The following is a 19910-nucleotide window of genomic DNA, read 5'->3' on the forward strand; positions in this document are numbered from 1 at the left end:
AATTAAATCTTGTGGATTTTATTTAAACATTAAGAGCTAGAAATACCAGATTTGTTATGTCATAACATAAAGCATCATATGAGTTTGATTAGGTCCTCTTCACCTAGGAAGCCTTGCTCTTGTTCTTTCATATGTGTTTAATGTGGAGAAAAATTTAGTTATGCATTCTGGGATAAACAGATTACAAGCCCTGCATCACATTGATGGCACTGTACTCTAGAAAATAGATGAATCTAGAGATTTAGGGGTGGCGATAGACATGGAGTTAAAGTTTAGACATATTGCTAAGGTAGCCCATAAGATTACTTGGCTATTGAGGAACACATTAACAAGTAGAGATAAGGAAGTTGTTATTCCTCTTTATAAGGCCTCGATACACCCACATCTGGATTACTATACTCAAGTCTAGTTCTCTGGGTTTCTTGGTGATGAGGAAGCATTGGAGAGGATTCGGAGGTGAATGGCCTGTGGAATGTTCCCTATGAGGATAGATTTAGGGTGTGTGGATTGCAGAAGTTAGGAGAATAAAAGAGGGGATATGATAAAGACATTTAACTTGCTTAAATATCTCTAACCCCCCCAACCAGCCATGACGTCTATAGACGTAGAGATAAATCTGGATACGAAGCTCTAAAACCCATTGAATAACATGGATAAGAAGTGCAATTTGGTGTCACTATTTTATCCACATTGGCCAGTAAGTAGGTGAAAGGGTTTTATAGGATAGATGCAGGGGGAAATGTTTCAGCACTTGGCTACCTACCATCTGGCATTACAGCCCATTGCGAGTCTTAGCCTCCTGTACAACTTGTCTCCATAATCTTCTATCCTTGATTAATCTTTCACAGCCTTTCATTTTTATAGTAGTCAAGTTTTGGATTATGTTCATCCTCTCTGACATTTTTAAATTAAATGTAAATATTCCTTCAATAAATATTTATGCACAAATGCATTAATTTATGTACTAATTTATTGAGTTAATAAGTTAATGTTATCAATACCTCTTAATCTTGGTCGTATTTTTCTGCTTATTTCATAATCCAATCTTATGCTTTTTTCCATTCCAGGTCAATTGCCATTGAGTGCTATTCTGAGGTTTTGTTTGAATCGGTTTTGTAGCATAAAAATTTTTTGTATGCATATCCCTCCTCCTTTATCCAGGCTTGGGACTGGCTGAAGTGATCACTACTCAGAGTGACCAACTTAAGGCAGAATTTTCAGCACTTGGCTAGAAGGGACCAGAACAAGGGGTCATCACTGGAAGTTGAATAAAGATGTGGTTAGTAGGGGGTATGAGGGCTAAATTTTTGCTTGGAGAGGTGTGAATGAATGGAATGGGTTGCCAGAGTCAGTTATGAGTGCTTTGTCTGTTAATGGGTTCAAGGAGAGGTATGATAGATTGTGTGGATAGGTTGGGTCTCCTACAATAGATCTTCAGACTTCATGGAGGTGCCCATATAATAATAATAATATATTCCACACACACACACAAAGGTTGCCAAATCTATAACATTATAGTATGCCTATACTTGCTAGAGCTTCACTTGATTTTGTGCCAAGAATAGTCGATTCATGCTGAAAGGGAGAAAGAAATGAAGGATGTATGAATTGGTTGCCAACATCAAAATCATGTGCTTCATAGGTAAAATTTTCCAACTGTTATACAAGCAAAATAGTTACCACTTTAAAAACTACAATGATCATAAAAAAGAAGTTAATTTTCTGACGTGTAATAATAAACAATTCATCCCACAAAACGGATTACTTACCCTATTATTGGAATGGATCCTCCTTCTGTTGACATGCGCAGAAGTGTCGAAGGGTCTCATATCTGTGGGTGTACATTAGTAGCTTTCAGTAAGCATCACAATTGTTGATTGACATCATGTTGTAGGTTTATTGGAGTATTAACAGCACTAAGAAAAGACTAAAAACTAATTTTAATTCTTCCAATATTACATCTCACTGAGACATCTTCAGGGAGTACAAAAGCACACTTTTAATACACACACACAAAGACAACACATCTGCCCCCAAATCCTATCTGGGTCAGGTGCCCTCTATAGGCATTTGCATGCAACCTAGGTTGTAATGGGAATCTATGAGGATTAACATTTCTCAAATCCTGGGAAGTTTCTTGCATTCATATCTATTAATTAGATTGGTTGATTTCTGAGTGCTCCTGGAGATTCCAAAAACAGTCTTTTTTAAATTTACTGAATTTACTGTGATGGAGCATAGTGTTTTTTTCAAGAAGATCAAGTAAGTGGTATCCAATACATGCTTCACAAGACCAGATCGACTATAGTGATTGCTGATGTACATTTTGTGTTCATCTATGTGAATGGTGACTGATCTGCCTGTCTGTCTGTCTAAAGCATGCCAACTTGCAGGAACAGGGTTCTTTGTATGCTCCAGGCACAGAGAGGAGAGAGCTGATCTTTAGTGGAATAGATAAGGGTAGCAAGGTTTTGGTAGAGCTTAAAAGTTGTACAGAGGTTGTATTTTTTTTAAGGACCTGGCTTTTTTTTTTTTTTCAGATGTAACCCAGAAGTAGGGAATGATGATGGCATTCGATTACTAAATAACTTAAGGAATTCACAACGTATACTGGAATATAAATTAAAATAAACTTTAATATATACTTCCTATTCATATTAAACAGTAATTTTTCTTGACCACAGAAGCTATGTAAATTGACTATTTGGGAAATGCTGATCAAGTATCTGAGAAAAAACTATTTAATACCAACTAGTTTCACCAACTTGAGCTGTTGGCATCTTCAGGGTACAGGACTGATGATAGGAACGAAAGCGAACAAAACATGTTACAGACTAGACATTAACAGAATTCTAATTATAAATTACAAAACAACACTGAACGTGTGCAATACACGTGTGGCGCGTACACGATTTCACTTGTTGTTGTTTAGGAATGTTTTATAGTTGGTACTAAAGTTCATTTCTTGTGTGTTTAGAGATCTAATTAGGGTCTTCCAGATCTCGGATAAGATTAAACCTTGGTTCCTATTCAGATTTGCTACAGAACGGGCAACTGTTGTGACTTCTTTAAAAATACATCACCATCATGCGTATCAAGGATTTAGGCCTAGCATGGCCTGTTCCAGCCTTAGAAGTCATCATTTAAGAGGACGTCCTGGTTTTCTTTTTCCTAATGGCTTGTACAGGACTGATGATAGGAACTAAAGCGAACAAAACATTACAGACTAGACATTAACAGAATTCTAATTATAAATTGCAAAACAACACTGAACGTGTGCAGTACATGTGTTACACGTACATGATTTCACTTGTTGTTATTTAGGAATGTTTTATAGTTCTTTAAAATCTTTAAAAATACGAGAGCGGTAATCCTCTTCTATGTAAGGAGTACAACTTTTATCCCACTCAATGATATGGTTGGTTCTGGAGAAATGGGAAGATAAGCCCGATATATCTTGTCTGTTGTTTTTGACATATCCGATGTGTTCTTTCTGCCTGATATATCTCAAGGCTTCTTGAAGTTTGGCCGATGTAACTTAAACTGCACGAGCATGGGATATTGTAAACTCCAGGCATATTTAAAGAAAGGATGGAAGTCTTTTGGAGATCTTAAGAGTTTTCGAATTGTATCTTTAGGTTTAAAGGTCACTCTTATTTTATGTGGTTTGAGGAGTTTAGCAACCTTGTTAGAGGCTGTCCCCACATATGGAATGACGATTGTGGTAATACATTGAGTGTCTTCTTATTGTCTTTGTGGTGAATCAGAGAACACAATCTTGTTAACAAGTCTCCGGGGATAGCCATTCAAGATGAGGTTGTTGGATATCAGTGTCAATTCGTCTTGGAGATCTTTTTGGTCTGTTGTAAGCTCTCTTCTTTAGCATATGTACAATGCTGAGTTTTTGAGAAATGTGGTGGGAGGAGCTGAATTGTAAATAACGTCCTGTATTCATGGGTTTTCTATAAACTGAGAGGTTGAAACGCCCATTAGCTTGCTTCTTAATTGGGATATCCAGAAATGATAGTTGTTTTTCTTTTTCAAGGTCCAGAGTGAATTTGATTGAATGGTGAAAGGAGATCTTATTTAGGAATTCAAATAAGTCATCTTTTTTGTGGTTCCACACAATGAAGATGTCATTCACATATCTCCACCATATTGTGGGTTTGGAGTCTACTTGAGATAAAATTCTTCTTTCAAGATCTTCCATGAAAAGATCGGCACAAGATGGTTAGAGGGGGCTACCCATTGCCAAGCCATTCAGTTGCTGGTAAATGGTTTTCTTCCATAAAAAATAGTGTGATGTTAGGCAATGACTGAACAGCGAAGCGATATCTTGTAGAAACAAAGTACTTAAAATGTTGATGATTTCTACCACAGGGATGTTTGTAAATAAAGATTGGACATCTAAGCTGGCCAGTAGATCGTTTTCGGAGATGGAGATGTTTTCTAATTTCTCTACAAAATGTTGTGAGTTTCTAATATAAGTATCTGAATTATAGATATTTTGTTGTAGGAGTTTTGCGAGGTGCTTAGACAACAGATAGGTAGGAGAGTTGATACCGTCCACAATAGGGCATAATGGAACTCCAACTTTGTGAACTTTAGGAACGCCATATAGTCTAGGAGTTAGAGGATGCATCGACTTCAATTTTTTAATTAATTCTGTTGGCCACTTAACCATGTGGCGTAATAAGTTGTTGGTATCATTGTGATTTTTTAACATTGGATCTGTTACTAGGACACGGTAAACAGACATGTCTGATAGTAAATAGCTAAGTTTATCTTCGTAGTCTTTGGTGTTTAAGATCACTGTGCTGTTTCCTTTATCCGCTTTGAGTATAATGATATCTTTCTTTTTTCCAGAGGGGTGAAGTTTGTGTTGGGAGTTCTTGAAGAAGAGAGGATGGTACTACTTTTTAATCTAAGGTCATTGGCTGTGTGTTGAGGTAACAACGAGATTGCCTTATCTATATTGCAAATGATATCCACTTTAGGTATGTGATTAGGTGTTATCGCAAAGTTGAAACCTTTTTTGAGAATAGCGATCTCTGGTTTAGTTAATACATGATCCAATAAATTGAAAATAACTTTGTTGTCTGGCAGAGAAGGTTTAGACTTAATATGATTTGCATAAAGGTAGTTAAATTTTTTAATTTGGTTCCGTTTGCTTTTTGTAAAGGCTTTTTCATAGCTAATGATCATTCTGTCTAAAAGTTGCCAAACATCTTGGTCTAAAGTACTAGAGATATCCTCAAAGAAATTGTAACATGTGAGTTTATTTTGCTTAATACAAATCTCGTGTGTTGTATCCTTTCACGTAGAAGCGCCACTGATGTCTTGAAATATATATGTTTAGCTTGTCTGGAATGGAATTGTTGCTTTAAAGATAAGAACTTAGGAATAATGTTGTTGTTGTCCTGCCATCTTTTTAAAAAGGTGAAGTGATTTAACAACCTAGCTTTTTTGCATTTTAGGAGTTCAAAACTGCATACCTTTCATTTAGTATCCCCATGGATTCTATTCATATTAAACGATAGTTTTTCTTGACCACAGAAGCTATGTAAATTGACTATTTGGGAAATGTTGATCAAGTGATCAAGTATCTGAGAAAAAACTATTTAATACCAACTAGTTTTACCAACTTGAGCTGTTGGCATCTTCAGGGTACAGGACCGATGATAGGAACTAAAGCGAACAAAACATGTTACAGACTAGACATTAACAGAAGTCATTGAGTGGGATAAAAGCTGTACTCCTTACATAGAAGAGGATTACCGCTCTCATATTTGTAAAGAAGCCACAACAGTCGCCTGTTCTGTAGAAAATCTTAATAGGAACCAAGGTTTAATCTTATCCAAGATCTGGAAGACCCTAATTTGATCTCTAAACGCACAAGAAACGAACTTTAGTACCAACTATAAAACGTTCCTAAACAACAACAAGTGAAATCGTGTACGCGCCACACGTGTATTGCACACGTTCGGTGTTGTTTTGTAATTTATAATTAGAATTCTGTTAATGTCTAGTCTGTAACATGTTTTGTTCGCTTTCGTTCCTATCATCAGTCCTGTAACCTGAAGATGCCAACAGCTCAAGTTGGTGAAACTAGTTGGTATTAAATAGTTTTTTCTCAGATACTTGATCAACATTTCCCAAATAGTCAATTTACATATACTTCCTATATTTCGGCAATGTCACGTTGCCATATTCATGGGAATATAAGATTAAGACACGTGCACGTAGGCACTAAAAACAGCAAATGAGGTCAAAGCGAGGAAACTACTGTTTTTCCTATAAAGTCTTGATGGTGCCCCCCTAGCAGTCTATATTAGGTATTCTTGGTCGTTAGGCTGAAGTTCTCAAGATGTATGTCTCCCAAATTTGGGGCAGTCTCATGCATCCATGGGGGGGAGATTTGGCTTGGATGAGCTCTAAGGTTTCCTTGAGTGGGACATTTGTGAATAAGGAGATGTCAAAACTGACCATTATTTCAGTATGTTGGAGTATAAGGTTTTCTAGACTGGCTTTGAAGTAGGCTGAGTTTTTTATGTATGATGGTGTGTTGCCAGTATGGCATATGAGCACGTTGGCTAAATGTTTGGCTTAATTTGAACTTGGGAGAATCAATGTCATCCACTATGTGACGTAATGGCACATTTAATTTATGTATTTTTGGAAGCCCATAAATACGGGGGAGGGTCTAGAGTTAAAGGGTTTTAATTTGTTACTAACTTCCACAGGCCAAGAAGTGACCTTCTTAAGGATCCTATGGAGTTTTCTAATTTGAGAGTTGGTAGGATTGTATTCAATGGGAAGGTAAGTAGCCTGATCTAACAATAAAGCCTTAAGCTTACCTGTGTAGTCAGTATTGTTGAGCACCACGGTGGCATTCCCCTTATCCACCTATTTGGCAGGGAAAATTCTAAAAGAAAGTTAGAGGGGACAGCCATGGGTTCACCACTCTCCCCACCCTTGGCCAACTTCTTTATGGAGACTTTTGAAGAGAAAGCCTTAAACTCTGCCCCACAAAATCCTACCATATTGCTTCACTACGTTGATGATGTGTTCACTGTTTAGCCACATGGCTCCGATACATTCCTCTCCTAACGCACTTAAAGAACCAACACCCCAGAACCAAGTTCACCCTGGAAAAAGAGGAAAACAACAGCCTCCCTTTCCTAGACACACACACACACTAGTCACCTGCCAGCCTGATGGAACCTTGGTTTTTCTCAGTTTATAGAAAACCCATCCATACAGGCAGGTACATTCACCAACAATCGTGCCCCCCCCCCACAACAATATTGAGTTATTAAGACACTATACAACAGGGCTAAACTAATCTGTTTAAATGAAAATGCCCTTACCACTGAACTAAATCACATCCTTAACACCTCAGCCAATGGCTACAACCCCAAAAAATACTAAAACCAGTGAACCACAGCCCCCCCCCTCTCCCTCACAAAAAAAAGATTATTTTAAATCCATCACCATTCCCTACATCTGGAGCACTTCAGAAAAAATTACCAAAATCCTGAATAAACATGATCTGACCTCTTGTTACAGACCACATAGAAAATTGGCATCCTTTATCCGCACCACTAAAGACCAACCACTTCCCCTAGACCTACCTGGTCTAGGGGAAGTGGTTGGTATTTTGGCCAAACAGACAGGACAGCAAATATCAGAATTTTGGAACACAAGGCCTACATCTGGTTTCACCATTACAGCCACTATGGGCTTGCAGACCATGCTCTCGATACATGCCACAGAATATGGTGGAAGAAAGTCACAATAATACACTGCAGCAAGTATAAATTTGAAAGACTATTCATGGAATCAGCCTCAGCCCTAAGAAACATGCCAAACCTCAACAAATTTGGATGCACGAGACTGTCCCAAATTTGGGAGACGTACATCTTGAGTCAGCCCAACAGCCAAGAATACCTAATATAGCCTGCTAGGGGGCACCATCAGGACTTCAGGAAAAATAGTAGTTTTCTCATTTCTACCTCATTTGCCGTTTTTAGTGCCTGCGTACACGTCTTAATCTTATTTCCCATGAAGATGTCAACGTGACGTTGCCAAAATATAGGAAGTATATATTAAAGTTTATTTTAATTTATATTCCAGTATACGTTGTGAATTTCTTAAGTTATTTAGTAATCATGTTGCAACCAACGTATAAGCCTTTTTACGAGAAAGGTGATGGCATTCCTGAAATCCTATCAAAGAGAAGGTTTTAAAATTCTTTATGAACTGTAGCCATTGGATAGGAAGATTTTATGTATATGGTTGTGACTAGTGAGGGGGGGGGGGTTAAGAGAGTTTGCTATCTGTTTTGATAATTTTTAGCATGTGGAATCAGTGGCATCTACTGTAGGTCTTGGGAGGTGTGTGTGTGTTGGGGGGGGGGGGGATTTATGGATTTTTCTAGTAAGCTGTATATTCAAAGGAAGGGGGTAAGAAGTGAAGAGTTTGAGCAATTTGGTGGAGGCCAGGAAGATACTTTTTTTAAGTAGGGTTTTAATTTGTTAACCTGCGTTTTGGTAGGGTCATAATCTAGTGGGATATAGATTCAGCGGTCTCAGAAAATAATTTCCATTTTATAATTGTATTCAGTAGTGTTAAGGACAACTGTGGCATTACCCTTATCCACTCTGGGGATAATGATACTTTTATCTCTTCATAGCTTTCTGAGAGCAGCAAGTTGGCCAGAAGATAGGTTACTTTTCGAAGGCAAAGACTGCAAAAGAATATTGGCGATGTCAAGTCCGATGTTGTTTGCCGTTTCAGGGGCTTGGTTACTGATTTTATTTTCTCCATTGCATATTAATCCTAACACCAGCACTTCCTTAGGTGCTACAGCAAAATTGTGATCGAGGCTTAAGGCATTGCTGGCATCTTAGTTGAGTCTTTTTGATGACAGATTTGCTACGGTGTGGAGAGGTTGAATTTGTAGTTGGGATTTAGAATTGCACACTGTTATACTTTTTGATATGCTTATTTCTTATTTTTAAAAATTCTTTTTAGGTGGATGCAAATGTCCGAGAGAATGGATCAAAATTAAAATGAAGTTTCATTCTAAAAAATCCTTCTGTATATACAAACGTACCAGTCTTACACTAAGAACAGATTGCTGCAATCTGTTCTTAGTGTAAGAACAGATTGCTGCAACGTGCACCAGCCTTGCCACGTCCAACGCCACCATCAGCTTTTTACAAAAGAAATCTCAGCAATCCTCAACCCTCTGCTTTTGTTCATTCTCTCTGACATTTTTAAATTAAATGTAAATATTCCTTCAATAAATATTTATGCACAAATGCATTAATTTATGTACTAATTTATTGAGTTAATAATGATATTAGTGTGGGAACTATAATGCTATCTTCTGGCATATTAATATCGTTATAGCGAATTTTTTTGAACTTTCATTATTTGCAATATATCTTAAAATAGTATTGTTGCTATGGAACTTTCCAGAATCCTTCATAGCACATCATTTTGTTATAGTGGATCAAGTGAGTGTAATTAACTAATTATATTACAATTAATCAATTTTCATTTGACAGTACCAGTGACTTAATTTCATTTAAGCTTATAAGTGATAACAGAATGCTCTTGACCCATACTGAACTATGCATTTAGAATGGCTGCCATTTGTCTTGTAGCTTGACTCGCTGTTTTGATTATGAAGAGAAAAATGCAAATTATTCATGATATAAATTCTATTCTTTACATCAGTTTGACCACATGAAAATTACTAAAATTATTTGTACTATCAAAACTTTTTGCTGATATATACAAGCATATTATCATGAATCCACAATGAAATTGTATGTGTGGTCGACACACTCTCTCTCTCTCTCTCTCTGTAGCAAATTTACCAGGACCATAGGAACAATTTCTTTCTAATCATGTAAATGTTTATAGGTTACAGGTTTTTATAGTGAGTTTTCTTTGGCATTTTGTTACAATGTGAAGAATATTTGGCAGTTTGTTATATGTAGTTAGCAGGTTTATTTTATATAATAGTATTTGCCATAGCGGAGGATTTCCAGAAGTTCTGCACACTGGACTTCGTGTTTAACTATAAACTTTTTTTTTTTTTTTTAAAGAAATGCATTGTATTACAGACCTTCAGTATAATCTCTATTTTGCCTTATCATTGCTGTCCAGCATTTGGGTAAATCTTGTATTCTTTTCAACAAACCTGTTTGTGTGTTTGATAAGTGTAGGTCACTTCAGCAGTAGTGAAGTTTTTTCCCACAGAATGGCTCTTTCAACTTAGGGAACAGATCAAAGTTTGGAGATCTTGTCTCAGGACCCTTGGCATCCATACTTTTTCATAAGATGTGAGGTCATGTGAAATGTGACCTCACATCTTATAAAAGATTGGCACAAATTCACATGTATTACTATCTTGATTTTATACTGTTTATTTCGTTGATAGGTAAACCTCGTGGACAAGGACAGAGTGAAGATACTTTAAGAAATCGTCGCTTCAAAGAACGGCATAAAGATTCTCGTGTCAATCATAATAGAAAGGACCAATCAAGTAGAAAAAGAATGGGGGCCTTTACAAGTTAGTAATGTTTTATTTTTTTATTATAAGTATTATCTAGCTATTAAAGAGTTCTAATGTATTATATATAGTACCATATTAGGATGATCATATGTGTTATAATGACATCAAATGAATCAAATTTGATAACATTAATTTTAAGATTATTGCTGATCATTCTCATAACCAAATTTGAAACTCTGGAGATTTCATTACTGCACTCACCACTTATTCTTAACTCTCAGATGAATTGAGAATAAATGGAAAACTGATAAACATAAGTTTTAGAAAATACATTTTAAATATGAAGTGGAAAGGATGAATGTATAGGATGAAAAGTTATTGCTGTGTATTTTTAAGTCAAACCGTGGATAGGAGCTTGCTTGTTTGACATATGTGATTTGGGGAGGTTTTCAAAGTATAATCCGACCACAGAAGCGAGAGCTGTTGTTGGCAGACTGCCAAGAAGAGTCAATTCATGTTGAAGGGGAGAAAGAAATAAGACGATGTACGAATTGGTCACCAACACGCGAAATCACATGCTTTATACATAAAATTTTCCAACTGTTATACAAGCAAAATAGTTACCACTTTAAAAACTACAAAAAGAGAAGTTAATTTTCCGATGTGTAATAATTAACACTCATCGCACAATACAGATTGATTACCCTATTATCAGAATGGATTCTCCTTCTTTTGACATGTGCAGAAGTGTCGAAGGGTCTTGTATCTGTGGGTATACTATAGTAATAAATTGTGGTTATGGCTGTAGATATACAAACTGGAGTTGAGTGTAAAAAGGTCTGATATTTTTGCGAAGGCTAGACAGGAAAAAGAAGAAGAGGGGAGTGTGATGTTAATGATATCAGAGGATTTCAATCCAATCAGTAGAAAAAAAATGAAATGTTTTTAATAATGTGTCATGAATCAGTGATTTGGAGCTATCTGGTATTTCATTTAACAAGATGAAATACATGATGGGGGGTTTTGTCACAGACCTGCCTGATTAGCAGCTAGTGAAAATAAATTTTATTGCCATTATTATAGACTCGCACATGTACCACATAAAAAAAATCTATGATACAGATATTTCATCTTGCATATCGTAAGACATCATGGGTGTGAACAGGGAGCAGGAATAAGGAATTTAATTAAAAGAAATGGTAGAGCACACACACACATTACACTAAAATCCCTCTGTATTAATTAGTTACAAACTGTTGGGCTGAAAAGAAAATTAAATTGGATAATTTGGAGTTAAAAAAAACCTTGAGAATTCCTATACTTGAGTAATAGTGAGGCAGTGTTATCATTGAGTTTTGGTTGATAAAGTAAGGCTTCAGACTTTCCTTATATAAATTTGACTTCATGTATAAACACAAACATATATAGCAGTTTAGCATTTTCCCATTAGATCCTGTGGAGTTTGATGAGCTAGATATTATTATTATTATTATTATTATTTTCGGGCTACTCCAGGGAGTCCTTAGACTCATCGAGGGAGGCCCTAAACATCGTGTTCACACAACTATACGACATTCTCACAGTATCTATCATACCTTGCCTTGAACTCGCTCACTGTCATAGCAGCTTATTCCATTCATTTACCACTCTAAAAGTAAAGAACCCAGCTCTAACACCACTGCTAACCACACTCTTGGCCAGCTTCCATAGGTGTCCCCTAGTTCTCCCACCACCAGTCCTGATCTCAAAAATATCCTCTGAATTAATCTTATAGAATCCTTTTAGCAATTTGAATGTCTCAATCATATCTCCCCTTTTCCGCCTATCACCCAGTTTCTGCAACCCACAAATCTTCAACCTGTTCTCATATGGTTCATTCCAAAGACCTGCTATCATCTTAGTCACTCGCCTCTGGATCCTCTCCACCTCCTCCCCATTAAGAAGGAACTGAGGTGACCAAATCTGGGCACAGTAGTCAAGATGAGGTCTTATCAAGGCTCGGTACAGAGGTACAATAACTTGCTTGTCTCTGCTCGTTAAGGTATTTTTCAACAACCAAGTGAGTTGATGAGCTGATTTAGCTACTTTCGCAATGTGCCCCCTAAACTTCATCTCCCTATCCACCAACACTCCCAAGTCCCTGGCCTCATCAATCTCTTGGAGTACAGTTCCACCCATGTGGTATACTGCTGCTAATCTTTTCATCCCAAAATGCATAACCTTACATTTTGTCACATTAAATTGACATCCATTCTCCTTAGCCCAGAACTCCAATCTATCTAAGTCATCCTGCAAGACTTTGACATCTTCTGCATTCACTATCGCCTCCCCAACTTTGCATCATCAGCGAAGAAATGAACTGTTCCACTTAGATCCTTCCCTATATCGTTAATGAACAGATTAAACAGCAGTGGTCCAAGAACAGAACCCTGCGGCACCCCACTAGTCACAGGCCGTCTTTTGGACTCCACTCATGAATAAACCACTCTTTGATATCTCTCCATCAACCACCCACCTATCCATCTCACCAACCCTATATCCATTCCCATATGTTGTAGTTTACGGATTAGAATTCCATGTGGTATCCTGTCAAATGCCTTTGCCAGGTCCAGCAGTATCACTGTAAACCCATTTCCCTTATCCAGTTCAGCCGTCACCTTGTTATAAAACTTGAGCAAGTTACTAAGGCATGATCTACCCTTTACAAAGCCATGCTGTCCCCTGTACAGTATCTCATTTTCATCAATCCATTCCTGTATTTTTCTCTTGACTACTTTCTCCAAGACCTTGACAACAACTCCTGATATGCTAATCGGTCGGTAATTTGCAACCATAGTCTTGGATCCTCCTTTATGCAGTGAAACTATTTTCCCCTCTTTCCACACCTTCGGGACTAAACCAGACCCGAGACTCAGATTAAACAACATGGTCAAGGGCACTGATAATTCCTTAGCTGCTTCACGCAAGACCCATGCCGGTATACCATCCAATCCCACAGATGTATTCACATTAAGGTCCTGTAATAGACTATTCACCTCCACTTCATTCATCACAATTCCTGTATAAACTAATGGCTCCTTCATTTTTTCAATGTCACCACCTGGATGATATACTTTTGCAAAGTGCGCGCTCAGTAACTCCACTATATCAACTGGTTCAGTGACCTCCTTACCATCGTCATTCCTTAAAATCATTTTGCTATGTACAGTTTTTTTCTTGCTTGCAGCATATTGAAAGAACTGTTTGGGATTCTCTTTTGCTTGCATAGCTAGTTTCCTTTCATAATCGGCTTTTGCTATTTTTACCACACTTGTTACCCTTCTGGCCTGCACTTTATACCGTTCGTGTGCCTGCAGGTCACCCTTTTCTTTAAATTCCCTCCACAGTTGTTTCTTTTTTTGCAGCTCAAGCTTAATGGTGTTATTCATCCATTTAACCCCTACTTGTTTTACTATTCGGACCCTAGGTATACAATCAGTCATTACCTCCTGTAAATGATCCTTGACCACTTCCCATGCTCTATCGACGTCCAGGCGTTGCAGTTGTACATGCCATGGCACTGATCCAAGCAATCTCCTAAGCTTGTCATACTTGCCAGCACGGTAATTCCACATATACCCTGTCTTAATCAAAATTTCCACACCTTTAGCCCCCCCCTGGGTCAAGACCTTATGATCACTCTCACCAATAGGTGGCAACATGGTCATATTCATTACAGTCAAATTGTGAGATGCTATTACCAGGTCAAGCACTCTCACACCCCTAGTATTTTCAATTACATGCTGTCTCAGATAGTTATCCCTTAATAATTGAATAAAATCCATTTCCTTCCTCACATGTGTCCTCTCCTCCTTCCAATCAATGTTACCATAATTAAAATCCCCCATAATAATTACCCTCCTTCCACTCATTTCATCAATTTGTTTATGCATACTATCTCCACCATCTATTCCATCACCTGGTCTATAGCAGCACCCAACTGTATATTTTATTCTGCCAGTCTCAATCTCACACCAAATAGCCTCAAATGAGCTCCTTTCACTATCCTGCAATACAACTTCAATTCTCCTTTGCTGCAGTTCATCAGCTATCATCAATAACACCCCTCCCCCCATTTTATTCTCTCTGTCCCTCCTAAACACACTATAACCTACACATTCTATCCCACTAACTATTATATCATCTTTCGTCAGCCATGTTTCACTAATGCCAATAACCTGTGGCCAGGAAGAGCCAATCAAGGCCAAAAATTCTTCCTTCTTGTTCCTAATACTCCTGGCATTAGTATACATGAAATGCAGTTATCCCTTTGTCCCACCCCTATCTTGATGCGTTATTCTAAATGTCCCATTCCCATTTTTTGTCCTTAGTGCTGGATCAGGTACATTATATACATTTTTACACTTAACCCTATCTCTGATGTCTGCATATCCACTCCCCCCCCCCATCCTTGGTAGTTCTAGTTTCCCTGGTTCTGCACATCCATTTTCACTTCATTCAGCAACACTTTTTCCAGTCTCCGCACACCAAGTCCATTCAAATGCAGGCCATCCATCTTGTATAAGTCCTTTCGCCCATCAAACTCATTCCACATGTCCACGAATTCCACACCACACCGTCTGCATAACCTGCGCATAATGTCATTTGCGATTATGGCCCTCCTTCTAAACTCCTCTCTGTCATACTGCGGCAACAGACTCATCATTCTAACTCTGTCACTCTTTTCTTTCGCTACCTTTAACAATACTTTCAAGTCCTCTCTCATATGGTCTTCATATTCAGAGATGCATTGTTGACTAATCTTCCTGTTTGTCCATAGTAAGGCAAGTTGCATGAGCATGGTATTTTGTATACACTACATAGCATTAATGGTGAGTCTTAATGTCTCTGAACATCAAACCTAACAAATCTGGCTTAGCACAACTTCTTCTTTTAGCTTTACAGCACTTTATAGGTTTTGGCTTGCTGCACAATATAGGATGTCCCATAAATTCTGAAATATTTCAACAATTCATAAAAATTAGAAAAATTGATATATTAGAGTGTGGTTTGCACAAGTCAATCGCAAGAAGGGAGATTTTTTTTTGATGAGGAGAAAAAATTTACTTCAAATTTTCACTGATAGAGGACACTGTACCACATGCATCATTTGCAAATACGTGCAAATGAGAGTTCTATAAAATGAAGGGTGTACCTCTGACAGGTCGTAATGAAGGCATGCGAATTCGGAGTCATTGGGGTGACCAGAACTGTTTTTGTGAAAAGAAAAATTGTTGCCGTGATTCTTACGCACCATGAAGGATGCGGAATACTGACAATTTTCAATATGCCTGTGATTCTTGCAGTTTCCTGTGCACTGCTTACACCGCTTGTTGATTGTGCCGCTAGAGCATTCATTTGCAATACCACATCACTGGTTTGCATGTTCGAGGGTGATCTGACAAATTTTCAGTTTTCTCGAAACGTTGTATTAGAGACTGTAGTCTGGCAGGAGTGATAGGACCTCAACCTTTATTCATTCGAAACTTTTATAAAACTTCCGTTACCAATTCCCCACTTATGTAAGACAACTTCACTAACAATGCCTAATCCACCAAAGTAAGCATCACAGCAACAATTTTTTTTTTTTTTTCCACAAAAACAATTCTGTTCGCCCCAATGACTAGGGATTCATTACAAACTGTCAGCAATACATCCTGTGTTTTATAGAACTCTCATTCGCACGTATTTGCAAATGATGAATGTTGTACAGCACTCTCTATTGGTGAATATTTGAAGTAACTTTTTTCTCCCCACCAAAAAAAAATCTCTCTCTTGCGATTCACTTTCGTGCAAACTGCACTCTGTATTTTTCCATTCTACTCTATTCAGTGCAATACTTTTCAATTCTTAACTTTGAGAATTCCAAGGTCTTTCTCAATCTCATCTTACCATCTCTTTTTAGATCTTCCTCCTCTTCTTTGTCCAATTATTTTCCATTTATATATTTTTTTAACTCCTCTGCTTTCTTCCATCCTTTCTAATTGGCCTATCCATGCTATTCTTTGTGCCTTAATAAATTTAACAATATCTTCTCCATTTATTAAATCGTTAATTTCACTGTTTGTTCTTATTCTCCAATTGTCATCCTTCTCTTTAATTGGTCCATAAATTTTTCTCATTATTTTCTTTTCAAAAATCCTTAACATATTCTCTTCTTTTTGGGGTAGAGTCCATGATTCACATCCATATGTTATTACTGGTCTAATAACCGATTTATAAATTTTTAGTTTCGAATTCTTATCTACAGCTTTACTACCCAATAATCCTTTATGCATGTGATAGCATATATTTCCAGCTATTATTCATTTCTTCTTCTATGTTATTCGTTATTGTTATTAGGAATCTTAGATATTTAAAATGATTTACTGATTCAAAATTATAGCTATCTATACTATGTTTAGAGGCTATTTTATTTCCATTTCTTCCATATTGCATATATTTAGTTTTTTGCTCATTAATTTGTAAACCAACTTCTTTTGCATTTAAATCTAATTGTTTAAACTTGCTTTCTAAATTTTTTGGTATGACTAATTATTGCAAGCTCTGTAGAAATTTATTATTAATATAGTCTCTTATATTGTGTCCTCTTATTATATATTCAAGTGTCAAATTAAACTTTCAGACAGCGCATCTCCTTGTCTCACTTTGGAACTTATTTCAAATGCTTCTGTTAACTCACCTTATATTTTAGCCCTAGCCTTAGATCCTTCTAGTGCTATTTCAATCATTCCAACCAATTTTTGTGGGATTCCCAATCTTTTAAGACTATTAATCATTTTTTGTCTATTTATTTTATCAAAAGCCTGTTTAAAATCAATATATAAATTATATAATTTTATATTATATTCCATACATTTTTCATGTATATTCCTTAACATAAATATATTATCAGTGGCACATCTCTTTGGTCTAAAACCAGATTGGATAATCTCCTAAAATTTCTTTAGCATATGATACTAGTCTAGCATTTATTAAACTTGATAAAATTTTATATGTTACATTTAGCAATGTGATTCCTCTATAATTACTACAATTCAGTTTGTCTTCCTTTTTATATATTGGTTGAACCACTCCTATTTTTCATTCCTCTGGTAATTTTTCTTCATTCCATAGTTCAGTTATTAATTGCCAGATTTTTCCCTATAATGGTTTTCCAGCATTACTTGATAAGCTCCCCTCTTATTCCATCTACCATACCCAGTGCTTTACAGTTTTTTATCTGTTTTATAATTTTAACTACTTCTTCATAAGTTGGTTCTTTTATTTTTTATTCATTTATTCTAAATTCACTCAAATTCCTGCCTTCATCATCATTAATTTCTTCTTCTGATAACAATTCTTCAAAATACTCTTTCCATCTCTTCATGACTTCTTTTTCAGTTATTATATCCTATTATTTGAGGATTAAAATTTTGTACTAGTGAATTAATTTCTTTATACATGTTAGAGGTTTAATGGAATATTAACCGCACTGAGAAAGGATTAAAACTAATTTTAATACTTCTAATATTTCGTCTCCGTCACAGAGACATCTTTGGGGATTACAAAAACTTTTTGTAACAAACACACACACAAATACAATACAAAGTGAAACTAAAGTCCTATCTAGGTGGTGTGCCCTCTATGGGCATTTGCAAGTGGCCTGGGATGTAAAGAGGGATCTCTGATAATTAAAGTTTCCCAAATTTTGGGAAGTTTAATGCAACCGTATTTGTTTAAATTAGGTTGATTCCTGAGTGCAGATGCAGATTCAAAGAATAGTCTTTCTTTTTTTAATTTACTATAGTGGAGCATGGTAGTTTTTTTCCAGGAGATCCTGTGGGATGTACCCAAAACATGGTCTGCAAGGCCAGATTGACCATAATCGTGTTTGAAGCACCACGGATGTAAGGAATGGGGAAGGACTTGATTATTTTTTTAATTCTGTAGTCATTATAGCCATTGGAAAGGAAGGTGTTGTGTATGAGTTCGGTTGAAAGGACAGTTTTACTGGAACAAAGATTGTGGGCCCTATTGGTCAGAGTTTTAATAATGCCATATTGCTGGGAGGGATGGTGGTGGGAGAGTTTGTGAATGTATCTACCTGTATGAGTAGGTTTTCTATATACAGAGAAAGAAAAGTTACCATTAGGAAGGCATGTTACTAAGGTGTCTAGGAAGGGTAAACTATTGTTATTTTCCTTTTCCATCGTAAACTAGATTCTTGGATGTAGACTATTGAGGTGACTGAGGAATAGGGTTCATATATTTTTGAAAAAAAAATACAGGACACTTTCAGTTTGAATAAACCAAGAAAATTTTATTGCTTTTCTTACTTCCGAACATCAGCAAAGGGAAAAGAATATAATTAATTATAGCAATCTTAAAATTGAACTTTAAACAATACTAAATCATTGATCTTTGCCTGTGACATACTTCTCAGATGACTGTATTTTCTCAACTAAAGAATGATTATGTTTTACCAAGTTATGAAATTCCACACAGTCCTTATTGAAAAACACTTTAACAATGAGCATAGCTTTCACAGTTTCTACAGATAACCTATTCTTTTTGTTTGTCCATAAGGAATTCATCCGGGAAAACAGTCTTTCAATACTAGCATTTGTGCCAGGAATGCAGCAGCAGAACTCAACAATCTTCTTCAAATTTGTTAATTCATTTACTCCAACACTGGTGAATAATTCATACCAAATTTCTCCTGTAGATTTTGCTTTAATTTCTTCTTTCTTCTTTGTGATTGCCTTTTTCAAGATCATCACCTCATCAAACAGTTCAGTTTCACTGATTTTTGTGTTTGGGCAGACCTCTTCAATAGTTAACGCTTTTCTGCACACTTTTCCAACCGAGACTGGCTTGTGGGTTCTTCAATAAAATCCAAGACAAACTTTCAAAAGTAAGAGTGTCAGAAGATCATTCTTGGATGTATTCTATACAGGTGTTATAAAATTCATTTTTATAATTACCATAATTCTTCTCAGTGATGAGTCCATCTTCAATTAATGCCTTCAGTAAGGACTGTTCTTTCCTTGTTGCAAAAATCATTATCTCGTCTCTGCTGAAGTTTCTCTAAGAGGCTTTCAATAATGGATTTTGCTTCAGCAAGAGTGACTTTTTCACCTTCAATTGCACAAATTGTTGCATGAAACATTTCAGATCGGCATTCTGGAAATGTGGCTATTAGCTCTGAAACTGGATTACTAAAGAAATTTTTTTAGAAGCAATGGTGGTTTATCAAGTGAAAGAACATATGATTTGAGAACTTCGTACATCTCATTCATCCTTTTGAGAGCAGGGTATAGAGACAACCATTGCGTTTTTGAGTGCCCTAACACTGTCT

General features: G+C 36.6%; 1 protein-coding gene across 1 annotated transcript in view; it reads left to right on the top strand.

Annotated features, from left to right (window-relative positions):
* The window catches only part of LOC150105492 (activating signal cointegrator 1 complex subunit 2-like), a 277206-nt gene that overhangs the window by 247405 nt on the left and 9891 nt on the right, over positions 1-19910 (top strand). The window contains exon 21 of the mRNA XM_090393972.1: positions 10457-10588. Within this exon, the coding sequence (XP_090250098.1) occupies positions 10457-10588 (132 nt within the window). The remainder of the gene's footprint in view (positions 1-10456; positions 10589-19910) is intronic.

Source organism: Typopeltis vanoorti, chromosome 6 (genome assembly GCF_054136105.1).
Source record: "Typopeltis vanoorti isolate ZY-2024b chromosome 6, IOZ_Tvanoo_1.0, whole genome shotgun sequence".
NCBI classification, from domain to species: domain Eukaryota; kingdom Metazoa; phylum Arthropoda; class Arachnida; order Uropygi; family Thelyphonidae; genus Typopeltis; species Typopeltis vanoorti.